At 39.3% G+C, this 21012-nt stretch overlaps 2 protein-coding genes across 3 annotated transcripts in view; one reads left to right on the top strand and one right to left on the bottom strand.

Annotated features, from left to right (window-relative positions):
- Window positions 1-21012, bottom strand: part of def8 (differentially expressed in FDCP 8 homolog) — a 169262-nt gene that overhangs the window by 97345 nt on the left and 50905 nt on the right. The gene's annotated exons all lie outside the window — the stretch shown is intronic.
- LOC127180584 (E3 SUMO-protein ligase ZBED1) lies at window positions 16150-20619 on the top strand. Its single transcript, XM_051134721.1, has 3 exons — window positions 16150-18826; window positions 19118-19737; window positions 19826-20619. The coding sequence occupies exons 2-3, from the start codon at window positions 19210-19212 to the stop codon at window positions 20162-20164; spliced, it is 867 nt and encodes a 288-aa protein (XP_050990678.1). The 5' UTR covers window positions 16150-18826; window positions 19118-19209; the 3' UTR covers window positions 20165-20619.

The raw sequence follows: 21012 nt of genomic DNA, 5'->3' as shown, positions 1-21012 counted from the left end.
TGCACCAAACTTGACATGTTTGGCAAGAGTCTTAGCCTGAAGACATCTAAAGGCCAATATTCCATAATAGCGCCACCTGTTGGCAGCCAAGCATGCCATGTTCAATCTGAACCAAACTTCATATGTTTGATAAATCGTTGGCCTGAAGATATCTGCATGCCAATATTCAGTTATAGGCATAGTGCCACCAGCTGGCAGCAAGAATTCTGGCACATCTAAATGACTTTGACATATTCCTCCTAAATTTATTATGTTAAAAGCATAGTGCCCACCATTTGCCACCGGTCGGCGGTGAGCCCGGGTGCGAGGGCCCGTTCATCGCTGCTTGCAGCTTTAATTATTCTTATTATTATTTTTTGTCAAGGTTTTGGGGGGTTTTGAGGCCCTTAATATGCTCAAAAACTCTTGAAAATTGGCACACACCTTGGAATCTGTGGCCATTAGGGCCGGGCAGAGACTGGTACATGGGCGTGGCAAGGGGACTCTACAGCGCCCCCTGGAATTTGGAGGGTCATATAGCACACATACTTGCACGTACACATATGAGACTCGGTACACTTATAGAACTCATAAATCTGAACAACTTTTGCACTCTATGTCATTAGCTAATCCCAACAGGAAGTTGGTTATTCTGGGTTTTGTCAAAAACGCATGCTATAGAATTTGATATACTAGTCCTAGGTTTTTTACCCAATTGCCACCAAACTTGGTCAACCTGATCTCAAGACATTGGGGATGAAAAATTGTGAGGGGATTTTTGATATCTCAAACGGTTTGGCCGTGGCGAGGCGTTGAAAATATGGTGAGAAATGAGAAACAGGAAATGGCTAATAACTACTGCATACATTGTCTGATTCGGATGAAACTTCAGCGGTTTGTTCGTTGTATGATGCCGATCACATAGATGTGACTATTAGGAGTCAAAGTTATAGCGCCACCAACTGGCAACAGGAAGTGTGTCTCTTTTAAAAATGCTTTGATATCACATGGTTATTTTTACCCGATTTGCTTCAAACTTCATCAGAATAATGTCAAAACACGGCCGATGAGAATCTGTAAAGGGATCGTGGATACATTACATTTTATTGCTGTAACCCTTCAATCCAAACTGGTACGGGGTTACTGTCAATGCATGTTCCCGCTGGGCACCATTTTTCTGATGGCACCAGGGTTGCGGATGCGCTGGCGGCGAGGGCCCGTCTATCGCTGCTTGCAGCTATATTTATTATTATTATTATTATTTTTTTCGACTAAACGGGGCATTTTGGGGGCCTTAACATGCTCAAAAACTCTTGAAAATCGGCACACACATTGGAATCTGTGGTCATTAGGACGCCGCAGAGACTGGGACCCGGGCGTGGCACAGGGGCTCTACAGCGCCCCCTGGAACACCTTCCCTAAACTTGATGTATATCCCGCACATACTTGCACGTAGACTTATGAAACTCGGTACACACGTAGATCTCACTGAGCCGAACAACTCACGCACTCCATGTTATTAGCTAATCCCAACAGGAAGTGAGCTATTCAGGGCTGTTTAAAAAGCGCATGCTCTGGAAATGTGATATACTCCTCGGAGGCCTTTAGACCGACAGCCACCAAACTCGGTCAGTATGATCTCAAGACATTGGGGATGCTAAATTGCAGAGGGATTTTTGATATCTCGAACGGTTTGGCCGTGGCGAGGCGAACAAAATTATGGCGAGAAATGAGAAACAGGAAATGGCTAATAACTACTGCACACACTGTCTGATTCTGATGAAACTTCAGAAGTTTGTTCATTCTGTGATGCCGATCACATAGATGTGACTATCAGGAGACAAAGTTATAGCGCCACCAACTGGCAGCAGGAAGTGTGTCTCTTTTAAAAATGCTTTTAAATCAGCATCTTAATTTTACTCAATTTCATCAGAATAATGTCAAAACACGGCCGATGAGAATCTGTAAAGGGATCGTGGATACATTAAATGATGTTGCCATGGCAGCATGTCAAACTTTAATATTTGTTTCCTGTGTTTTTGGGGCACTTAATAAGCTTAGATTTTCATGAAACTCAACACACACATCAGTATTAATGATAGTTAGACACTGGCAAAGGCTCATAAATGGGCGTGGAGGAGGCACTCTATAGCGCCACCTTATGTCAAAAGTTGGGGGGTTAGTTTTAGCTACAGACACCAAAATTGGTATGTATATTGGTCTCATCAAGCCAGACAACTTTCTAATTTACACCCATTAGCTGCGACCAACTGGAAGTCTGCTATTTTGATTTGAGTGTGGATTTTTGGAAAAATCAGGCTATAAACAAATTCATACTCCTCCAAGCAGGAATAAGTAGTTCACACCAAACTTTGTAAACATGATGCCAACATAATGAAGATGTTAAATTTCGAGCGGATTTGGGATATCTTGAACAGTTGATTTATAGTGATTTTTTTTAAATTAGCAGAAAAAAACATAACCGTAATATTAAAATGCAGCATCCAAACACTTTAAAAAACATTTCTTACATAGATCTAGTCATTCTGAGAAATAAATGCTTAGTTCCATCGATATAAAATAATCAACAAAAAATAGAAAATTAAAAAACTATTAAACATCTGCTCTCACTCTAACTCTGTGTCGGGGGATGGGCTTAAGTCAGTGTGACTGGGGGTAGTTGAGTGGTTGTGTGTGTGTGTGTGTGAGAGAGAGAGACTGAGAGAGACAGAGTGCATTTAAAGTGCATTATCCTAACTCTTCACAACTTTTTACATATGAAAAACAAGTCATTCTAAGGAAATGTGTTTATCATGTTTTCAGAGGCTGCAAAAACATTTGAAATATCACACTTGTAAACTAGCTGATGAAGACTGTAATACCAAGGATGAACACAAGATGACCTCATAGGATAAGGAATCTTTTCAACTCTAATTCTATCATGCTCATTGTGTCAGAATGACTTAAAAGCATTTTGATTTTAACCCTTTCATTTCTGAGACACTTCAATTCAAACTGGTACAGGGATACTGTTAATGCATGTGCCCACTGGGCACCGTTTTTCTGATGGCACCAGGGTTGCGGATGCACTGGCGGCGAGGGCCCGTCATCGCTGCTTGCAGCTATATTTAACATTGAATTGCATTAACATTAACATCAATATTTGAATAGACATTAACATTTATGCATTTGTTTGGTGCTTTTATTAGTAGCCACTCTGTGATGTTTAATTAGTTCATGCATTTCCTAGGAATTAAACAAATGACCCTTTCGACTTTGGTGCTGAAAGTGGTGTGCTCTACTTTTTGAGCTATCAAATATAATTCAGTATTAAAGAGCAGGTCATATGGAATTTGAAAGTGTCTTAATATTGTGTTGGAGTCCCCTACAACAGGTTTAAATGCATCAGAAGACCTTTTTCTCAGTAATTTTCTCAGAATATCCATTTAATATTAGAGTCATTTCAAAATGACTTTGAGGCGGTTCGTTTAAAAAAGGAAAACTGTAAAACCCTCCCTTCCACAAGCCTACTCTGCTCTGATTGGTCACCTGGCCAAGTCTGTTGTGATTGGTCTTTCCATATTAGGGGTGTAAGAAAATATCAATATACGTGTGTATTGCGATATTTTGTTTGGCGATACTGTATCGATTATCAAAAACGGAATATCGATATTTAAAAAAAAAAATCATACAAGATTCATGACAGTTGCTTCATTTTGAGCTTATATCCTGACCGCTAGTTTGCAGTCTTCTTATCTCTGAACTTAACAGGAACAGGAACTTAACAGTGACAGGAAATACTAGCATAAGGGCATGCCAGTAATGTTAGCCTTCGCGCCGCTTTCTCTCGTGGTGGGGCTGTTTTGTGCAATTGAGCCGGTGCTCGCATCGTAGTCTCTGCGATTCCACATGGAGCATAATTACAAACTGAAAACTTGTGAAATCCAAAACTTTTGAAATTCTCAGAACAAAAAGGTTCTAAGAATGTCCGATATCTGTATTTATTTTGTTTTACAATTATTTTGTTTTCTTTAGGAATCCAGTAAGCACTTTATTTTTTATTTATATTAAGCAGATGTAATTCTTTAGTTCAGATCAAAATGATCTGACATGGTTACAACTGTAAACTTAAATTGTAAAGCAGGGTCTAAAAATATATATGGTCTGTTTATAAATGCTTACATTTTATACATTTAATAACTAAAGAATCTTTAAGCACTTCAAGCACTTTATTTTCCCCCTTTACTCGTACTGCACAAAAAAGTTTGCACATGGTGGTGTGTTCTTAATTACAGCTTTCCTAAAATTATGTCCTATTCATAAAATACGAAATATCCCAATATATCGCCTTGTTTACAATATCACAATGTATCACAACATATCATGTTGCAACCCCTGTATCATGATGCCTATCATATTGCCAGATTCTTGGCAATACACAGCCCTATTCCATATACAATAGGGTGATCAGATGTGCCACTTCCCAGGGACACATTCAGCACAGGATTTCTAAATTGCTTAAAATAACCAGGTGTTGGTTTTTTGTGCTGTGCTGATCGATCGTTGTATGACATCAAAGTACCGCGAGAACTACTCAGTAATGGTGGATACGTTAGCCAGGTAATACCAAAATATGTCTACTGTAAAGAACAACAGACAAAAGATGCTCTGTGTCTTAACTTTTAATTAGAACACGGAACAGCTGTATCACAGCCACATCAGTCTTTTACTCCTCGATTTAACCCAATAATTGCTGATGCAGAAAAAATAAACAGCAATTTTACAATGATTATAAAGTCTGTGTGCTACACTACATTCTTTATTATTAAACAAAGTAATAAGAACAATGACAGTCTACATTAATTGACACATTCTTAGGAAATAGTGGGTTCACAGCGAATTATCAGAACTATTTCAGTAAGATAGTAATATCGTGGTTTACCTGGAAACCTAAAGCTGCACTAGGTATACATCACATTAGCACAAAAAAAATAAAAAATAAAATAAAATAAACATGATATTGTGAGCACTCAATTGAAAATGTACACATAGCGTATCAATCATACTTACAACTTGTGGTTCGGAGATGCTTGATGGTCCAAATAAAGAAGGTATGGACTTATCTTCCACAGACATGCTTTGCATTTAGTGAATCTGACGTTGAACTCTCCAAGATTAAAGAAGCAGTCCTTTGTAAAATGGTGAGCACAACAAAAGGTTCGAATTGTATTGCAGTGGTATCGTGGAAAAAATGAATTATAACTGCTGATTCTTCATATCATCATCAATTATGCTAATATATTACCTAGTGATGTAGACTGGTAACAGGCAGAAGATTAAAAAATATGACAAACCATTAAGGCGATTCAGAATCTCTTTCTTTTGGGAGACATCTTTATTTATTATGCACTTTTTTTAAAGGGTTCACTGAATGCAAAATTCACTTTTACATGTTGTTTGAACATAAATATGTTGGCAGTGTGTGTACACATCCACCTAATAATAATAAAAATCCACCCAGTGGTTTTTATTTAATTCATAAAATAATGTCCCCTTTTTCAAATCAGGCAATTCTCAGCTTCTTGTCTGTGACACGTCACATAGACCAAGGCATTGCAGTCTGTTGCATTCTTCTTATATCTGATTTGCTGGCTGCCCCAAACCAGACAGTTATAGAAGAGCACAGAACTGACCCGATAGCAGCTGAGTAAAACTGTGTCATCAGTGCCTGTGGTAGATTGAACTTTTTCAGTTGACGAAGAAAGTACAACCTCTGCTGGGCTTTTTTCAAGGGAGATGTTAGTTCCTAGGAACTTGAGTGAATCCACTGCAGCCACAGTGCTGTTCATGATGGTGAGAGGGGTGAGTGCAGGGGGGTTTCTCCTGAAGTCCACTGTCATCTCTACAGTTTTGAGCGTGTTGACCTCCAGGTTGTTGTGACTGCACCAGAGAGACAGCTGCTCAACCTCCTGTCTGTAAGCAGATTCGTCGCCATCCTGGATGAGACCGATGACTGTAGTGTCATCTGCAAACTTCAGAATTTTGACAGAGGGGTCTTTAGAGGCGCAGTCATTTGTGTAGAGGGAGAAGAGCAGTGGGGAGAGAACACAACCCTGGGGAGCTCCAGTGCTGATTTTGCGGCTGCCGGATGTGAGTTTTCCCAGCCTCACTAGCTGCTGCCTGTCTGTCAGGAAGCTGGTGATCAACTGACAGATGGAGGTTGGTATAGAGAGCTGTGACGGTTTATTCTGAAGGATATCTGGAATGATGGTGTTGAAAGCAGAGCTGAAGTCCACAAACAAGATCCTTGCATAGGTCCCTGGTTTGTCCAGAAGTTGAAGGATGTAGTGCAATCCCATATTGACTGCATCATCCACAGACCTGTTTGCTCGGTAAGCAAACTGCAGGGGTCCAGTAATGTCCTTCAAGTAGGCCAACACCAATCTCTCGAATGACTCCATGACCAGTCTGTAGTCATTAAGTCCTGTGATTTTTGATTCCTTGGGTACAGTGATGATGGTGGAACATTTGAAGCAGGATGGGACTATACACAACTCCAGGGATCTGTTGAAGATCAATGTGAAGATGGATGATAGCTGGACAGCACAGACTTTAAGGCAGGCTGGAGAGACACCGTCTGGGCCTTTGGCTTTCCTTATCTTCTGCTTCCTGAAGACTTTGCAAACATCACCTTCACAGATCTTAAGGGCAGGTTGAGAAACAATAGGGGGGAGGGTGTTGACGGCTGTGTTGTGGGACAGTCGGGGCAGGTGTAGGGTGTCAGACCAGTCTTTTGTTTTTCAAACCTGCAGTAAAACTCATTCAGGTCATCAGCCAGTTGTTGCTGGGGGATGGGCTCTTGTAGCTGGTGATGGCTTTCAGGCCATTCCACACTGATTTTGAGTCATTTCTTAAAAGCTGTTTTTTTAACTTTCCAGAGTAGTTTAACTTTGCCACTCTTATTTCCCTATTCAGTGTGTATTTGGCCTGTTTGTACAAGGCTTTGTCCCCACTCCTCTAGGCGTCCTGTTTGGCCTGGCAAAACTGTTTGAGTTTTGCACTGAACCAAGGTTTGTCGTTGTTAAATGTTAAATAAGTCCTGGTGGGTACACACATGTCCTCACAGAAACTGATGTAGGATGTCACAGTGTCAGTGAGCTCATCCAGATCAGTAGCTGCAGCCTCAAAAACACTCCAATTAGTAAGTTCGAAGCAGGCTTGTAAATCCCGCTCTGCTTCAACAGTCCATCTCTTTACAGTTCCTACTACAGGTTTAGCAGATTTAAGTTTCTGCCTGTAGGCTGGTAGAAGATAACTAAACAGTGATCAGAGAGTCCCAGCACTGCACGGGGACAGAGTGATATGCATCCTTTAAAACAGTGTAGCAATGGTCCAGTATATTGCTGTCTCTGGTGGGGCATGTGATGAGCTCTCTATATTTACGCAGTTTGCGGGTGAGATGAGCTTTATTAAAATCGCAGAGAACGATAATGAAAGAGTCCAGGTAACGCTGCTCTGTGTGTGTGATCTGATCGGCCAACAGTTCTAGTGCCGTGCCTTCACGTGCGTCAGGAGGAATGTACAGACTCACCAGAAAAAAACGAGGAAAACTCCCGCAAATAAAAAGGCTTACAGTTAATAAAGAGAGCTTCCAAGTTTGGGCAGCACATCTTCTTTAAAATGGTAACGTCTGTACACCAGCCTTCATTGATATAAAAACATAATCCACCGCCTCTCGTTTTCCCCAGCGACTCGGTGGCACGGTCCACTCTGGTCAGCTGGAAGCCCGTTAGATGAAGCGCGTTGTCTGGAATGGTTCCGTTTAGCCAGGTTTCCGTGAAGCAATGCGCAGCAGAGTTTAAAAAGTCCTTGTTTGTGCGGGTGAGGAGTTGTAGTTCATCTGATTTATTTGCAAGGGAGTGGAGATTCGCCAGATGAATACTCTGCAATGGAGTCCTGAAACCGCGCTGTCGGAATTTCACAAGTGCGCCAGCGCGTTTCCCTTGCTTGCGTCGCTTGGAGCACTTGTATAGGAACGCAGCCCCTCTGACTAAAATGTCCAGTAAGACGTCTGAATGTTCAAACACTGGCAAAAAGCTATCTGGTGTGCTATTTCTTATGTCCAAGAGCTCGTTTCTAGAGAAGCTGATCGGAAAAAACGTTGCTTAAAACAGGAAAAAAAAACAAAAACAGTAAAAGTACGAAGGAGCAACAAATCGAGGCAGCCATGCGTGGCGCTATCTTGATGTCGAAGAAGTGTGAAAATATGAAATCCCAAGTTTATAGCATATGTATATGCAATTGCTTAGACCTGAACAACCATCAATCATTTAATTAACCCTCACATTGAGTTTCTTAATGAGACTATTAAACTTTATATTAAATGCACCAGTTCATCTAGAATGTGGAGGTTGTACTTGCATTGCCTTTGTGTTAAGGGATTCCCTTTGATGACGTCATTGCAGAAAGGGGGTTTCCTGTGGTTGCTGATTGGCTGGAAGTTCGTTGTTGTTTGAAGTGATGTATTGGGTGTTGGCTGGAGGATGGAGACGTGTACGCTGGTTGAAGTTTTGAGGCGGGCACGAAGTCTGAGACACTGCTTAGCGGCAAAACTTAACTTAGAACACGGCACTCTCAACTGAAAGAAAAACATTACATCAGAAAGAAATGTGACGAGTAAGGAGTGGCTGGCGTGCAAGCCAGGAAGCGTTTAAAGAACGCAAAAAGCAGTGGCTAAAATGATGCCTAGAAGCATGACTAAAAGATAATAGCTAAAAAGCAACGGCTAAAAGCATGGCTAAAAGTGATGGATAAGACCAATAGCTAAAAGCTAGAAGCTAAAAAGCATGGCTAGGAGCGATGGATAAGACCAATAGCTAAAAGCAAAATTTTATGGTGTCCTTTGGTTTTAAACTCAGCTTTGGACACATCCCAATATGGTGTCTTGACCAATTAGATGTTGTCTTAACTTGGGATATTGCTATGTTTCTCCTCCCAAAACATAAATCAGTACATTATCGTATCAGTCACATGGTCCGAATTTTCCCGCTCTTGCCGTGTATAATTTGGACATGATTTTTATAACAAGAATACAATACATTTTAGAACTGAATGATAGAAACGTTAGAATAGAAAAACAATAGAAAAGCATGAATTTTCAAACTCATACATACCAAACACAAATATACACCCTTAAGCTATTCAGTGGTTATTAAAAGGACATACACAGCGAGTGATTAGAATATAATAGACAAATATGCGGGTAACATACGTGGTAGGGAATTATGCAATGGACTGATGTTCATTTATAAGTCCTTTTAAGCATCATTTTGGTGCATATTTATGTAAAAAGACAGTCTTTGTGTCATTCTGTGAACTTAAGGGCAGTTCTGAGGAACAAAAGAATTTTGAAGGAATTTCAGTCTATTTCTTGTCCGAGGTGGGGGAGCACCACCAAACAAAGTCTCTAATAAAGATTTTCCTCATGTGATGGTCATGATGTACTCATTGCTGTATCTTTGAGTAGTAATCTTGAGTTTCTTGCCCCAGAATTGACAGTCTTCTTCCCGAGTTGAGATTATCAATAATTATGTTCTTTTGTGTTAATTTTGCAAGTTGGTTGGTTAGGCTTACTTAAGGCTGGCTGGCGCAAGGGTATCATGGACAGATTTATGATGTGGTCTGGTTAGCCTGGGCCTCTTGTGGAATTTGGCTCTTTGGTTTCAACAATGTTCTGATCGAATCTTTAATTTGTCTGATTTGCTCTGATACCCTACATCTCCCCCCTTCGGTCGACGATGTGTTGGTTGATGAAGACATCGGTGAGCGCTGGAGAAACAAAGGCAGAAGAAGCAGGCACCAACACAGCAAACAGCAAGACAACACCTCCAGGACAGTTACTGTACTGGTGCAGGGCATTAGGTTATTTGGGGTACAGGCGCTTAAATTTAACTGGTCCGCATAGTTTAGTACACTGATAATAGTCAAGTTCAATCTGGAAGTTTTTGTTCAAATTTGTTTCGGTACGGTGATTCTTCGATCAAATTTAGTGATTTAAATTTGTTTGTTTCTTCTAGGTTTTAATTTAAAAATGTTCACCTTTGGATTCTGGTGACATAATTTGTGGTAAAATGATTTGATCTATTGGGCATGGAGCTCTTTGGCTCACATTTAGTTTGCTTGCGGATATTAGGTGTGGCGCATCAATCCTAATATCAGACCTTTGACCCCTGTAGGGTGGCTAGGAGTTTCACCTACTAAAGAAAGAGAGAATGTAAAGGGCTAGGTAAAAAAAAACAAACAAAAAAAAACAAAAAACAAAGGAGCTGTAGGTTTTCCTGGTGTTTCTTACAACTACTGTTGTGCTAGGTTGTCGTGTGCAGCTAGAGTGTCCTGTACCTTAAGTTAGTGTCATGTGTTCTACCTATTGTGGGGATAGTCGCATGTTCTTTCATGATGGGTGTAAAACTATGTTAAGCAAACATTTGGATATTCTACTTGTGGGAAAGAGTATGTTTGTTGAATGTGTTATCAGTAGATGTGGTTACCTCTGGGTGCAGGTAATGTTGATGTGTGTTAATGACGTAGTGCAGTGTATGGTCAGATCTGTTACAGTCTGTTTTGGCTCCCCCTTTTCTTGTATGTTGGTGAAGATTGGCTCTCTGCATCCTTGGTTTGGATGAGGGCGTGTCCGTGATCTCATGGGGTTTGGTCCAGCAAGGCAGGAAGTTCTTTGGCAGACAGTCGGAGGTAGTTAACATGGCTGTGTGAAGCTGGGATGCAAAAAGTCTCCTATGGTGCATTCCACTTGTGATGTCTTCTGATTGTGGTAGACTTCTGACCTTCTGTGCTTTGCTGGTTGCTGTTGCACAGAGATGAATGTGGTTCTTGGAGTTGGAGTTCATTTAGCAGTTTTTTTAGTGAGTGATGGGTGACTGAGGTAGTGTTGTTTGGAACCTCAGAGTTTTCAACAATGGTTGGCTGTAAGAGACTTGCTTGTTCTGGGTGGTTGTTGAACAGGCGCTTGTCATCTCTGATATGGTGGTGTACATGGTGATAACCGGCCTTCTGTTCTGTCGCTGGTCACAGCAAGCGTGACTCATGTTTCTAGTCATCCGTGTTTAACTAGTTTTCAAGGAACTCTTTCAGTTGTTTCATGACTTGTTCCATGTCTTCTGATGGTGAGCTGCATTGTTCTTGTGGATACTTAGCACCTTGGATGTCTGAGTGGTGCTGATGTGGGTTTTGTTGTCACTTACCCACACAAGTTGTTCTTGGGTGAGCAGGTCAATTGGCTTTGCACATCCAGTTAGGTTTCCAGTTGATCCTTTCTTCTGGGATTTCTGAGAATTGTGGCTTGTCCCATGGCTTTTCGCAGAGGCTGGGCTGATAGCTGTCGTGGACATTCTCTGTGCTCTTGATGGAGAACTCGTGATGGTGTCGTGATACCACTGGGTGTCGTCCAGTGCAAGGCTTGAGTCTTTGGTGACAGAGTTCAAGAGTGTGGATGTTTTGTTACCTTTCTTTGAGGCCATCTTCTGCTTGTTGTAAGCCTTGTGTGTTAGGTCACACAACTGTTGGAAGTTCATGGAGTGCGGACAGGCCATGACACCTAGATGACAATTGACTCCAGGGTTCAGATTTCTTAGGAGAAGGCTTTTAAAGTTCACATCCTCTTCAAGGTTGTATATAACAATCTTGTAGTCACAGATTCACGCATGCTTTGTACTATCCAAAAAGGACATTTTATATATGTATATATATATATATATATATATATATATATATATATATTTGTATTCGGCACAAACTGTGCTACAATAATATGTGAGCAAGATGGATGTACGTGTTTGCATTTTTTAGAAAAAAAGAAAGATTATGTGTGGTTAGTAAGTTTTGGGAAAATAAATGTAGCTGAAATAAGGCCGTAAAATTCATACTGAATAGTCCTGAACAAAGCTTTTGAGTAATCACTCTTGTAGGCTAGAATATTTATTTTAAAATGATGTGAAAATTATTGTGCTTACTCTTTTACAGAAAACAATATATTGATTTAAATTTTGTAATACATGTTTTGTGATAGAAAGCCATATGCGGTGACAATGGCCATGAATATTTAGTGATTCACACCTGAGAGGCAAAAGGTCGTCCCTTAATGGCCCATCAGTGTGACTGTCACTATGAGGCAGGCAACAAAGAATGTGAGGAGAGTAAGATAATGGGGGGATTTGGTCATTTGTATTTTATTTACAACACAATATAATCAAAACATACATAATGAAGGTCAAAGATTATTATTGTTCTGACTGACCTAACCACAGGATGTCATTCCTGTTCAGCAAGTGAAACTAGTAAACCATACCTGATATTTAAGTGTTTGCTGCTGCTTTCCATGGATTCAAGATAAAAAAAAAAAAAAAAAAAAAAAAAAAAAAAAAAAACCATCAGTTGTCACAGAGCTTATTTTACCATAGAATATCAGTGAAGAGTAACATCTGATGTTGGTACAGTGCTCTCAGAAGAAAACTGTTTGAAGAGAAAATCAGCAAAATTCATCAGCGGTGCAGGTATCAGATCACTAAAAAACAAAAACAAAAATCTGAGCATGTTAATATCCGAAGCATCTGTATATAACAATCTTGTAGTCACAGATTCACGCATGCTTTGTGCTATCTAAAAAGGACATTTTATATCTGAGAAACAGATTATCGTTTAGCATGTTATAAAACTCTGTTTGAGAACAGAGTATTAATAATAAACATGATCTAGACATTCTTAGATTCATAGCATTCATCATGTTACAGTGTACACTCATTACTTTTATATTGTATTTTGTTTTATATTATATAGAACATGAAAATTTCATTGTGTCATAAGAAATTTAGATACAATGAACTACCTATCATTCTCAAAATGTTTCACTCGACTTCAGACATTTTAGCCAGTAATCATAGTTTGCGAAAAACCAAGCTAGTAAATGTGTTCAAGCTTATGTCAAAATAACACGTTAACTAATGCAAAAAGAAACATTACTTACTCATCAGACTGATATCTTCCTCTAGATCAGCCGCGCATCGTGTTGTGTTCTTCATCTGAGGTGAATTCTGTATTATTCCTCTCAGCGCGTCTTTTTCCAGAAACGAACAGTAGCCGAGAAGAGCTTGATGAATCTTCAAGCTTTGTTTATGGTGATGTGGGCGCTAACATGCTGCGCCTTGCACGTGGCTATTTATCAGAATTTATAGGATAAACCTAAGACACATAAACTAATCTAACACATAGACACACATTTACAGATTCATACACGTTGCAGAAAGAGAGAAAATGAGGAAAGAATGAGTTTAGAAGAGTGAAAATATGAAATCCCAAGTTTATAGCATACATATATGCAATTGCTTAGACCTGAACAGCCATCAAATATTTAATTAACCCTCTTACTGAGTTTCTCAATGAGACTATTAAACTTTATATTAAATGCACCAGTTCAGCTAGAATCTGGATGTTGCGTTGCCTTTATGTTAAGGGATTCCCTTTGATGACATCGTTACAGAAGGGGGGTTTCCTTTGGTTACTGATTGGCTGGAAGTTTGTGGTCGTTCAAAGTGATGTCTTGGGCATTGGCTGGAGGATGGAGTTGTGTGCTGGTTGAAGTTTTGAGGCGGGCACGAAGTCTGAGACACGGCTTAGCAGCAAAACTTAACTTAGAACACAAAACTCTCAACGGAAAGAAAAACATTATGGTAAAAGAAAGAAATGTGACGATCTCCTCATGTTTAGTTTTAGAGGAGTGGCTGGCGTGCAAGCCAGGAATCGTTCAAAGAGCGCAAAAAGCAGCGGCTTTTGCAGAGTATAATTTGGACATGATTTTTATAACAAGAATACAATACATTTTACAAAGAACTAAATGATAGAAACGTTTAAAGCATGAATTCTCAAACTCATACATACCAAACACAAATATAAACCATTAAAGAAGTCCACTTCCAGAACAACAATTCACAAATAATTTACTCACTCCCTTGTCATCCAAGATGTTCATGTCTTTTTGTCTTCAGTCGTAAAGAAATTATGTTTTTTGAGGAAAGCATTTCAGAATTTTTCTTCATATAATGGACTTGATTGGTGCCCCGATTTTGAACTTCCAAAATGTAGTTTAAATGCAGCTTCAAAGGGCTCTAAACATCTAAACATCCAGCATAACGCTCGTGTAGCAAAGGCTCTGGGATGCGCATTCAAGACGTCAAAAGGTCACGCAAAATGTAGGCGGAATCACAGACCAAGTGTTTACAAAGCGAACGCGCAAAGACTAAGAAAGTGCAAGTAAGTCAAACGCTGTTTACAAACAAAAAGGTACAAAGATGTCGGACGACTCTAAAGTTGTAGGAGAAAATAAGATGGAGTAGACAGACGATGAACTTAGACGTGATTTGTAGTAGTGATGGGAAGTATGGATCATTTTACTGACTTGGACCTTTGAGTCTCGTTCAGCAAAATGAACAAATCTTTTTTTGAGTCATTTCGTTCATTTCGTTCATTTTAGCAAAACATAATTAAAAATGTTATGTGTTACTTACCTAACACATCTACTGCTTACACAAACGTTGATTACACTACAAACAAGACAAAACTGTAATGCTATAAGAAACAGAAAAGATTAATTCATTGTTTACCTGGGTCTTTAGTCTATGATTAACTCACCTCACCTCTTATCTGTTAAATTTTTGGGTTTGAGTCGTTCGTTCATCAGGTGACAGCCCCATAAGCTCAACCAATGCAGTGTGAGCCGGAAAAAGAATTGATTAGTTAATCTCTCGAGTCTTCGGGTTCAACAGCCTCATAAGATTAACAAATTACTCGAAAAACCTGAAGACTTGAAACAGATGAACTAATTCCAGTACAGAACCTAATAGGATGTTGCGCATGCAACAACTAATCACTCCCTGAGATGACTCGTTCTTCCCGAGTCACATTAAAGATTTGTTCAAAATGAACGAATCATTCAAGAACAACCCATCACTAATTCATTGCATTGTGAACGCGCATCCCAGAGCCTGTGCTACAAGAGAGTTTGTGCTTAAAATGTACAAATTTTTATTTTTAAAAAAAAATGACAGATCGTTTCGCTAGACAAGACCCTTCTTCCTCGGCTGGAATCATTTAGAGCCATTTGAAGCTGCATTTAAACTACATTTTGGAAGTTCAAAATCGGGACACCAATCAAGTCCATTATGTGACAAATCCTGAAATGCTTTCCTCAAAAACCATAATTTCTTTATGACTGAAGACAGAAATGCATGAACATCTTGTATGACAAGGGGGTGAGTAAGCTATTTGTACATTTTTGTTCTGGAAGTGGAGTTCTCCTTTAAGCTATTCAATAGTTATTAAAAGGACATACACAGCGAGTGATTAGAACATAATAGACAAATGTGTGGGTAACATACATGGTAGGGAGTTATGCAATGGACTGATGTTTATTTTATAAGTCCTTTTAAGCATAATTTTTGTGCATATTTATGTAAAAAGACAGTCTTTGTGTCATTCTGTGAACTAAAGGCACTTCTGAGGAACAAAAGAATTTTGAAGGAATTTCAGTCTGGTTCTTGTCCGAGGTAGGAGAAGCACCACCTAACAAAGTCTCTAATAAAGATTTTCATCATGTGATGGTCGTGATGTGCTGTATCTTTGACTATTAATCTTGAGTTTCTTCCCCCAAAATTGACAATCTTCTTCCCGAGTTGGGATTATCAATAATTGTGTTCTTTTGTGTTAATTTTGCAAGTTGGTTGGTTAGGCTTACTTTCAGACTGGCTGGTGCCAGGGTATCATGGACAGATTTATGACGTGGTCTGGTTAGCCTGGGCCTCTTGTGGAATTTGGCTCTTTGGTTTCAACAATGTTCTGATCGAATCTTCAATTTGTCTGATTTGCTCTGATACCCTACAGTTGCTTATTTGGGAAATCTGACAAGCAACTTAGTTTCTTTATTAATGTTCACTGTATTCTCAAATGCATTGATTGACACCTGTTTACTTGCAGTTAATAGCCAACCAGTGCAATAATGTAACTGCTGTAGCATAATTTGGCAAATATTCTGCCTCTTCATTGGAGAAATATCACATTCAAAAAGAAGGTGCGTGACGCTGTAATCCAAGTGATGACAGACGTAGACGTAGAGGAGTGGGTTGACTTTCTTTTAGCCTAATTTTTACGTTTTTGTAATGTATTAATTATCACGGGCTGTAATAACAATAAAAAAAAAAAACAATAGTCCTATACTAATACTAAGAGTAAATGAAGAGTTTAAATGCAAAAGCCTCTAAATCAATCTGACATATTTCTTTAAAATTATTTCTTTCTGGCTGCTTTGTATAGGTTTCTATGTAAGTACTGGTTCTTCAGATTGGGCTGAGGCTGGAATTTAGCGAGTTTGAAGTAAACGTATTTGATGGACGTATAATAAGTGTCAGGAGCATTCTCAGTAGGGCTGCACGATATATCGAAAAATTATCGTTATCGCGATAATAGTATATGCGATATCTGTATCGCAAAGAGTTGCAATAAATGAAATTTAATTTATGTGCCAAGCATTTGTGTGTCCAAATTTGACCAATCAGATGGGGCCTTACTATCTTAATACCCGCCTCCCAAGTAGGTGATATAATACTATTCGCTAGACCGGGCGAAAAGGTGAACCTAGCGGCTCAGAGCAGAGAATGAAAAATAAATATGGCAGGAGTAGAGACAAGCGAGGAAAATGACAGCAGCGAAGAACTTGTGCTTAAAAAGAACGGTACGTTTGAAATATGGCAAATCTTTTGGCTTCAAGAGAGAAGACGTGTCACAAATGCAGATACTGTGTAAGTCGTGCCAAAAAACTGTTGTCACGTCGAGAGGAAATACAGCTAATCTCCACAGTCACCTGAAACACAACCACAGGGAGCTATATGAAGACTTCCGAAAGTGTAAGGCCAAATCTACCAAAACTGCCAATGAAAAGCCAAGTAACAATAAAGGAGTCATACAGACAACCATCAATCAAAGGTTTACAAATGCAACCCCTTACGGAAAAACGTCGAAACGCCACAAGGAATTAACAGATGCTATCACACGCTTTTTAGCTAAAGACATGATGCCTGTTGTAGCATCTGGACCAATCAGACATACATTAATTGTTACATTTAACAAATAGTCTTTAAACCCAACAAGCGAGCTATATGCTGGAGCTCTGGAGACAACCCCCCAAAGCAACTAACACCCCAAAAGGGCTCAGTTGCCAGGACGACGATCTGATAAGAGGTTTTATTGCCCAGAGGAATGCACATTTGCCCATGCTACATTTTCCCATAGGAAAGACACAATGCCTATAGAAATAGACTCTTTCCTATTCATTCACAGACAAACCTTTCTTTGACCTTCCACACATAGCCCAGGTCATTGTGTACAGTATTACTGCATTGTATTTTAATTTTGTCTGTTGTATTTGTATTTGTCTTTCTACTGTTTATGCATGTGTTATGATAGATGACTAGCCGTATAACCCACATATGCCATGTTTGGTTTCTTTGAATTTGTATTTTGATCATCTAAATTATGGTGTATATTATATGTTGATACCTTTGCAACATGTTAGTGTTTTAAGAAACCTTAGTAGTTTTGCATCAACACCCAATCGAATTACATATGCAAAATACCAGGCTCACAGACAAAGAGTCGTAAACTTTCCCTCCAAAGGTGAAAGTTACCATTGGTTCGTGGACCTCCTGGAGGCGCAGCCTCCAGAGAGCTTAAAGGCATCAAACGATTGATTGCCTCTCTCTCTTCACTCTCTTCACTCGTCTGCAACATCTTCCGATTGCTGCCCATGTGGAGGAACCCACAGGGAGCCTGAGCCGGCACAGGGCATGCCTGGCGGGCCCGACAGGCCCCAACATTCAGAGCTGTGGCTCTCGACCACAAAGAGCCAGACATTTCCACTCAACCCTGGAATTTATCTTCATGACTCGCCTCAGTCAGTCAGGGGTTCTTTTAGAACCTAAGAAGATGAGCTAGAACTCTTCAGGACTTCCCTAAGCATGCGCCAGGCCTTGCGGCCTTGTCTTTCCATTCCCCAAAGATCACAGGACTTCAGCTGGGTCCCTCTCAGCTCTTGGTTCTTCTTCACTTTTCACATGGGAAGAAACTCCCAGTCACCATCGAGTCAGAACATCTTTGGAGTTCATCACTCTTCAGACCCGAAAGAACGTGATTGCAATTCCAAAACCACCACTGCTCCAAACCATCAAGACTTTCACCTGAGACTGCATTTGGACACTTGTTCAACGACCAAGGCAATGCAAGTATCGTACATTTAACTAAACAAACAGAGGTTTAGTATAAGCTGTAGACAGCACTGATGGTTTCACTCAGGTGGCTAACTGACTCTTTTCATAGCTTCATTTCATTGTCTGTCTCTAACTGCTTCTCACTGACCATTCCCCCATGTATGAGTGATTTCATGTTTGTTTGTTTAGATTAGTTATGTGTTAGTCCTTCATTAATAAACTATAGTGCACAAATTACATGAGTTTTGATTCTGATTCTGAGCCCTACATGAGCTATACTGTTCACTTTCTTACTCAAGACTTTGAATTAAAAGCACGCTGTCTGGGTGTTGTGTACTTCCCTGAATCCCACACCAGCGAAAACATAGCTCATGGGCTGCAGGATGTTTTAGCCAGCTGGAACTTAAAAGAGGAAAATCAAGTCTCCATTACAACGGACAACGGCGCCAATGTGGTGAAGGCTACCAAACTTAATAATTGGGTCAGACTACAATGCTTTGGTCATCGCTTGCATCTGGCCATCGGTGAGTATTAAATGTTTGTATTTGCAATAATAAAATAAAAACTGAAAAAAAAGGTACAGTTGTTTGTATAGTTGCATGTAGTATAGACATGATTTTGGATATTGTAATATTTAAGATAATGTGTTTATTTAGGAAATATATTTCACAGAGGTTAGCAAATTGTAGCTGACAGTTTCAAATGTTGTTTCAAATACCTCACATCTCAAATGCTGTTATATAAAATTGTAATTATAATATTGCAATGTTTTTTCACCCTGTATGTCCTTGTTTTGTTTTTTCTTAACCCTTCAGAAAATGCTGTTAAAGGTGATGAGTGCATTACTTGAGCTGTTGGTCTCTGCAAAAAGTTAGTGGGACATTTCTCCCACACCTGGAAGGGGAAGATGGCACTGAAAAAAGCACAGAAAGAGCACAACCTTCCCGGAGCACTCCCTCATCACAGAATGCCCTACAAGGTGGGTTCGAGGCAGAGAATGATTCAGAGGGTTCTAGAGCAGCAGTGGGCCATAAGCGACGTCCTGTCAGGAGACAGAAAGTCAAGACATTTAGTTCCTTCTTGGCAGGACGTAGATGTACTGGAGTCTATAAACCAGGCATTGCAGCCTCTGCAAGAATTTAAAGATGCTCTATCAGGTGAAAGTTACGTAAGTGTTTCATATTTGAAACCTGTACTTCACTTGATGAACACCACAATTCTTGCTGCAAAGGAAGAAGACAGTGATCTAACAAAGTCCATAAAGATGAAGATTCTAGAGTACATAAACACCAAGTATGACAACCCAGCAACTCAAGAACTGCTGGACATGACCTCCTTTATGGACCCCAGATTCAAAGCCAACTGCATCAGCTCTGACAAGGTGTCAGACATCAGAGCCAGGGTGATGTCTGAAATTGAAGCAACTATGCCAAAGGTAAATGTTAATATGACAATAGTAAGTGATAAAATAATGCACTATAACTAAATTTGATTACAGTATTTACTTTATTTCTCTACTTTAGGAGCAAAGCCTAAGTAATCAAGATCACCAGGGCATGGGTCCAACAGATGTCACCCTAACGAAGGCCAAAAAGTCCCTGGGCAGTTTCTTCAAGACATCCCCAGCTCCATCATCTATGGAACCATCGCACACTGTGGAAGTTGAACTGAACAACTACATGATGTCTCCCACCATAGACAGTGAGATGGACCCTCTCACTTGGTGGCAAGTCCATCAGGTCGACTTCCCACATCTGAGTAAACTAGCCAGGAAGTATCTCTGTATACCAGCAAGCAGTTCATCTTCAGAGAGACTTTTCAGTACATCAGGAAATGTTGTGACGTGCCAGCGAGTCAATTAGTCAATTAGTTTTCCTGGCAAAAAAACTGGAACAAAATAGCTTTGACAGTCAAGCACATATGGCATGGGATTGTGCCAAAACAGGTTTACATGTTATTACTTAATGTTTACATAATATTTACATGTTAATATTAATTATTTTATTTATGTGGATGTTGGCAATATGTTAGTGTTTCCACTACATACCAATTTAAGGCCTGTACACTTTGTTTAATAGTATTTTTTTATTAAATTTTTGTTTAATAATATTTATTTTTATTTAAAAAAAAAAAAAGGCAAGGCAAGGAAATAATTTGTTTAAAAGATGCTCTTGTTTTAAGACACTCTTGATGAGTGTATGGTTAAATGTAAATAAAAAGTAAAGTTTGAAAGTAATTCATATTGTGCTGGCAGGTCTATGGTAATGGCAAACCAGAAATCAGAATATCTGCTGAGGGTTTTAAGTCATTCATAGTGTTTTAAAGTCTAAATATTTGCAACTTCCTTGACATATATATATATATATATATATATATGTAGCCTGAATTAGATTTAATTAGATCAGACAAATAATCTATTACCTGTTTATTTTAGTATGATCATTACATATATAAATGATTTTTAAAAAATAGCTAATAATAATAATAATAATAATAATAATAAAAAGCATTTCTCTAGGGAAATGTTTTATCGCAAGAAATATCGTTATCGCAATATTCAACAACAATATCGTATATTTTCCCAATATCGTGCATCCCTAATTCTCAGTATCATTATCTAATTTTTGACCGAGATGGCTTTTAGCTGGTTTTGCATCTGAACTCTTTAAATACATTTGGTTCAAATAGCATATATTTAGGCTATAAATAT

This window comes from Labeo rohita, chromosome 18, assembly GCF_022985175.1.
Source record: "Labeo rohita strain BAU-BD-2019 chromosome 18, IGBB_LRoh.1.0, whole genome shotgun sequence".
NCBI classification, from domain to species: Eukaryota; Metazoa; Chordata; class Actinopteri; order Cypriniformes; family Cyprinidae; genus Labeo; species Labeo rohita.
This window is presented reverse-complemented; position numbering and strand designations above follow the sequence as displayed.

Excerpts from the sequence above, each read along its gene's own strand:
- LOC127180584 (XM_051134721.1), top strand. The coding sequence starts at position 19,210 with ATGGCACTGAAAAAAGCACAGAAAGAGCACAACCTTCCCGGAGCACTC. Across the intron at positions 19,738-19,825 it reads TTGAAGCAACTATGCCAAAG|GAGCAAAGCCTAAGTAATCA; the intron begins GTAAATGTTAAT and ends TCTCTACTTTAG.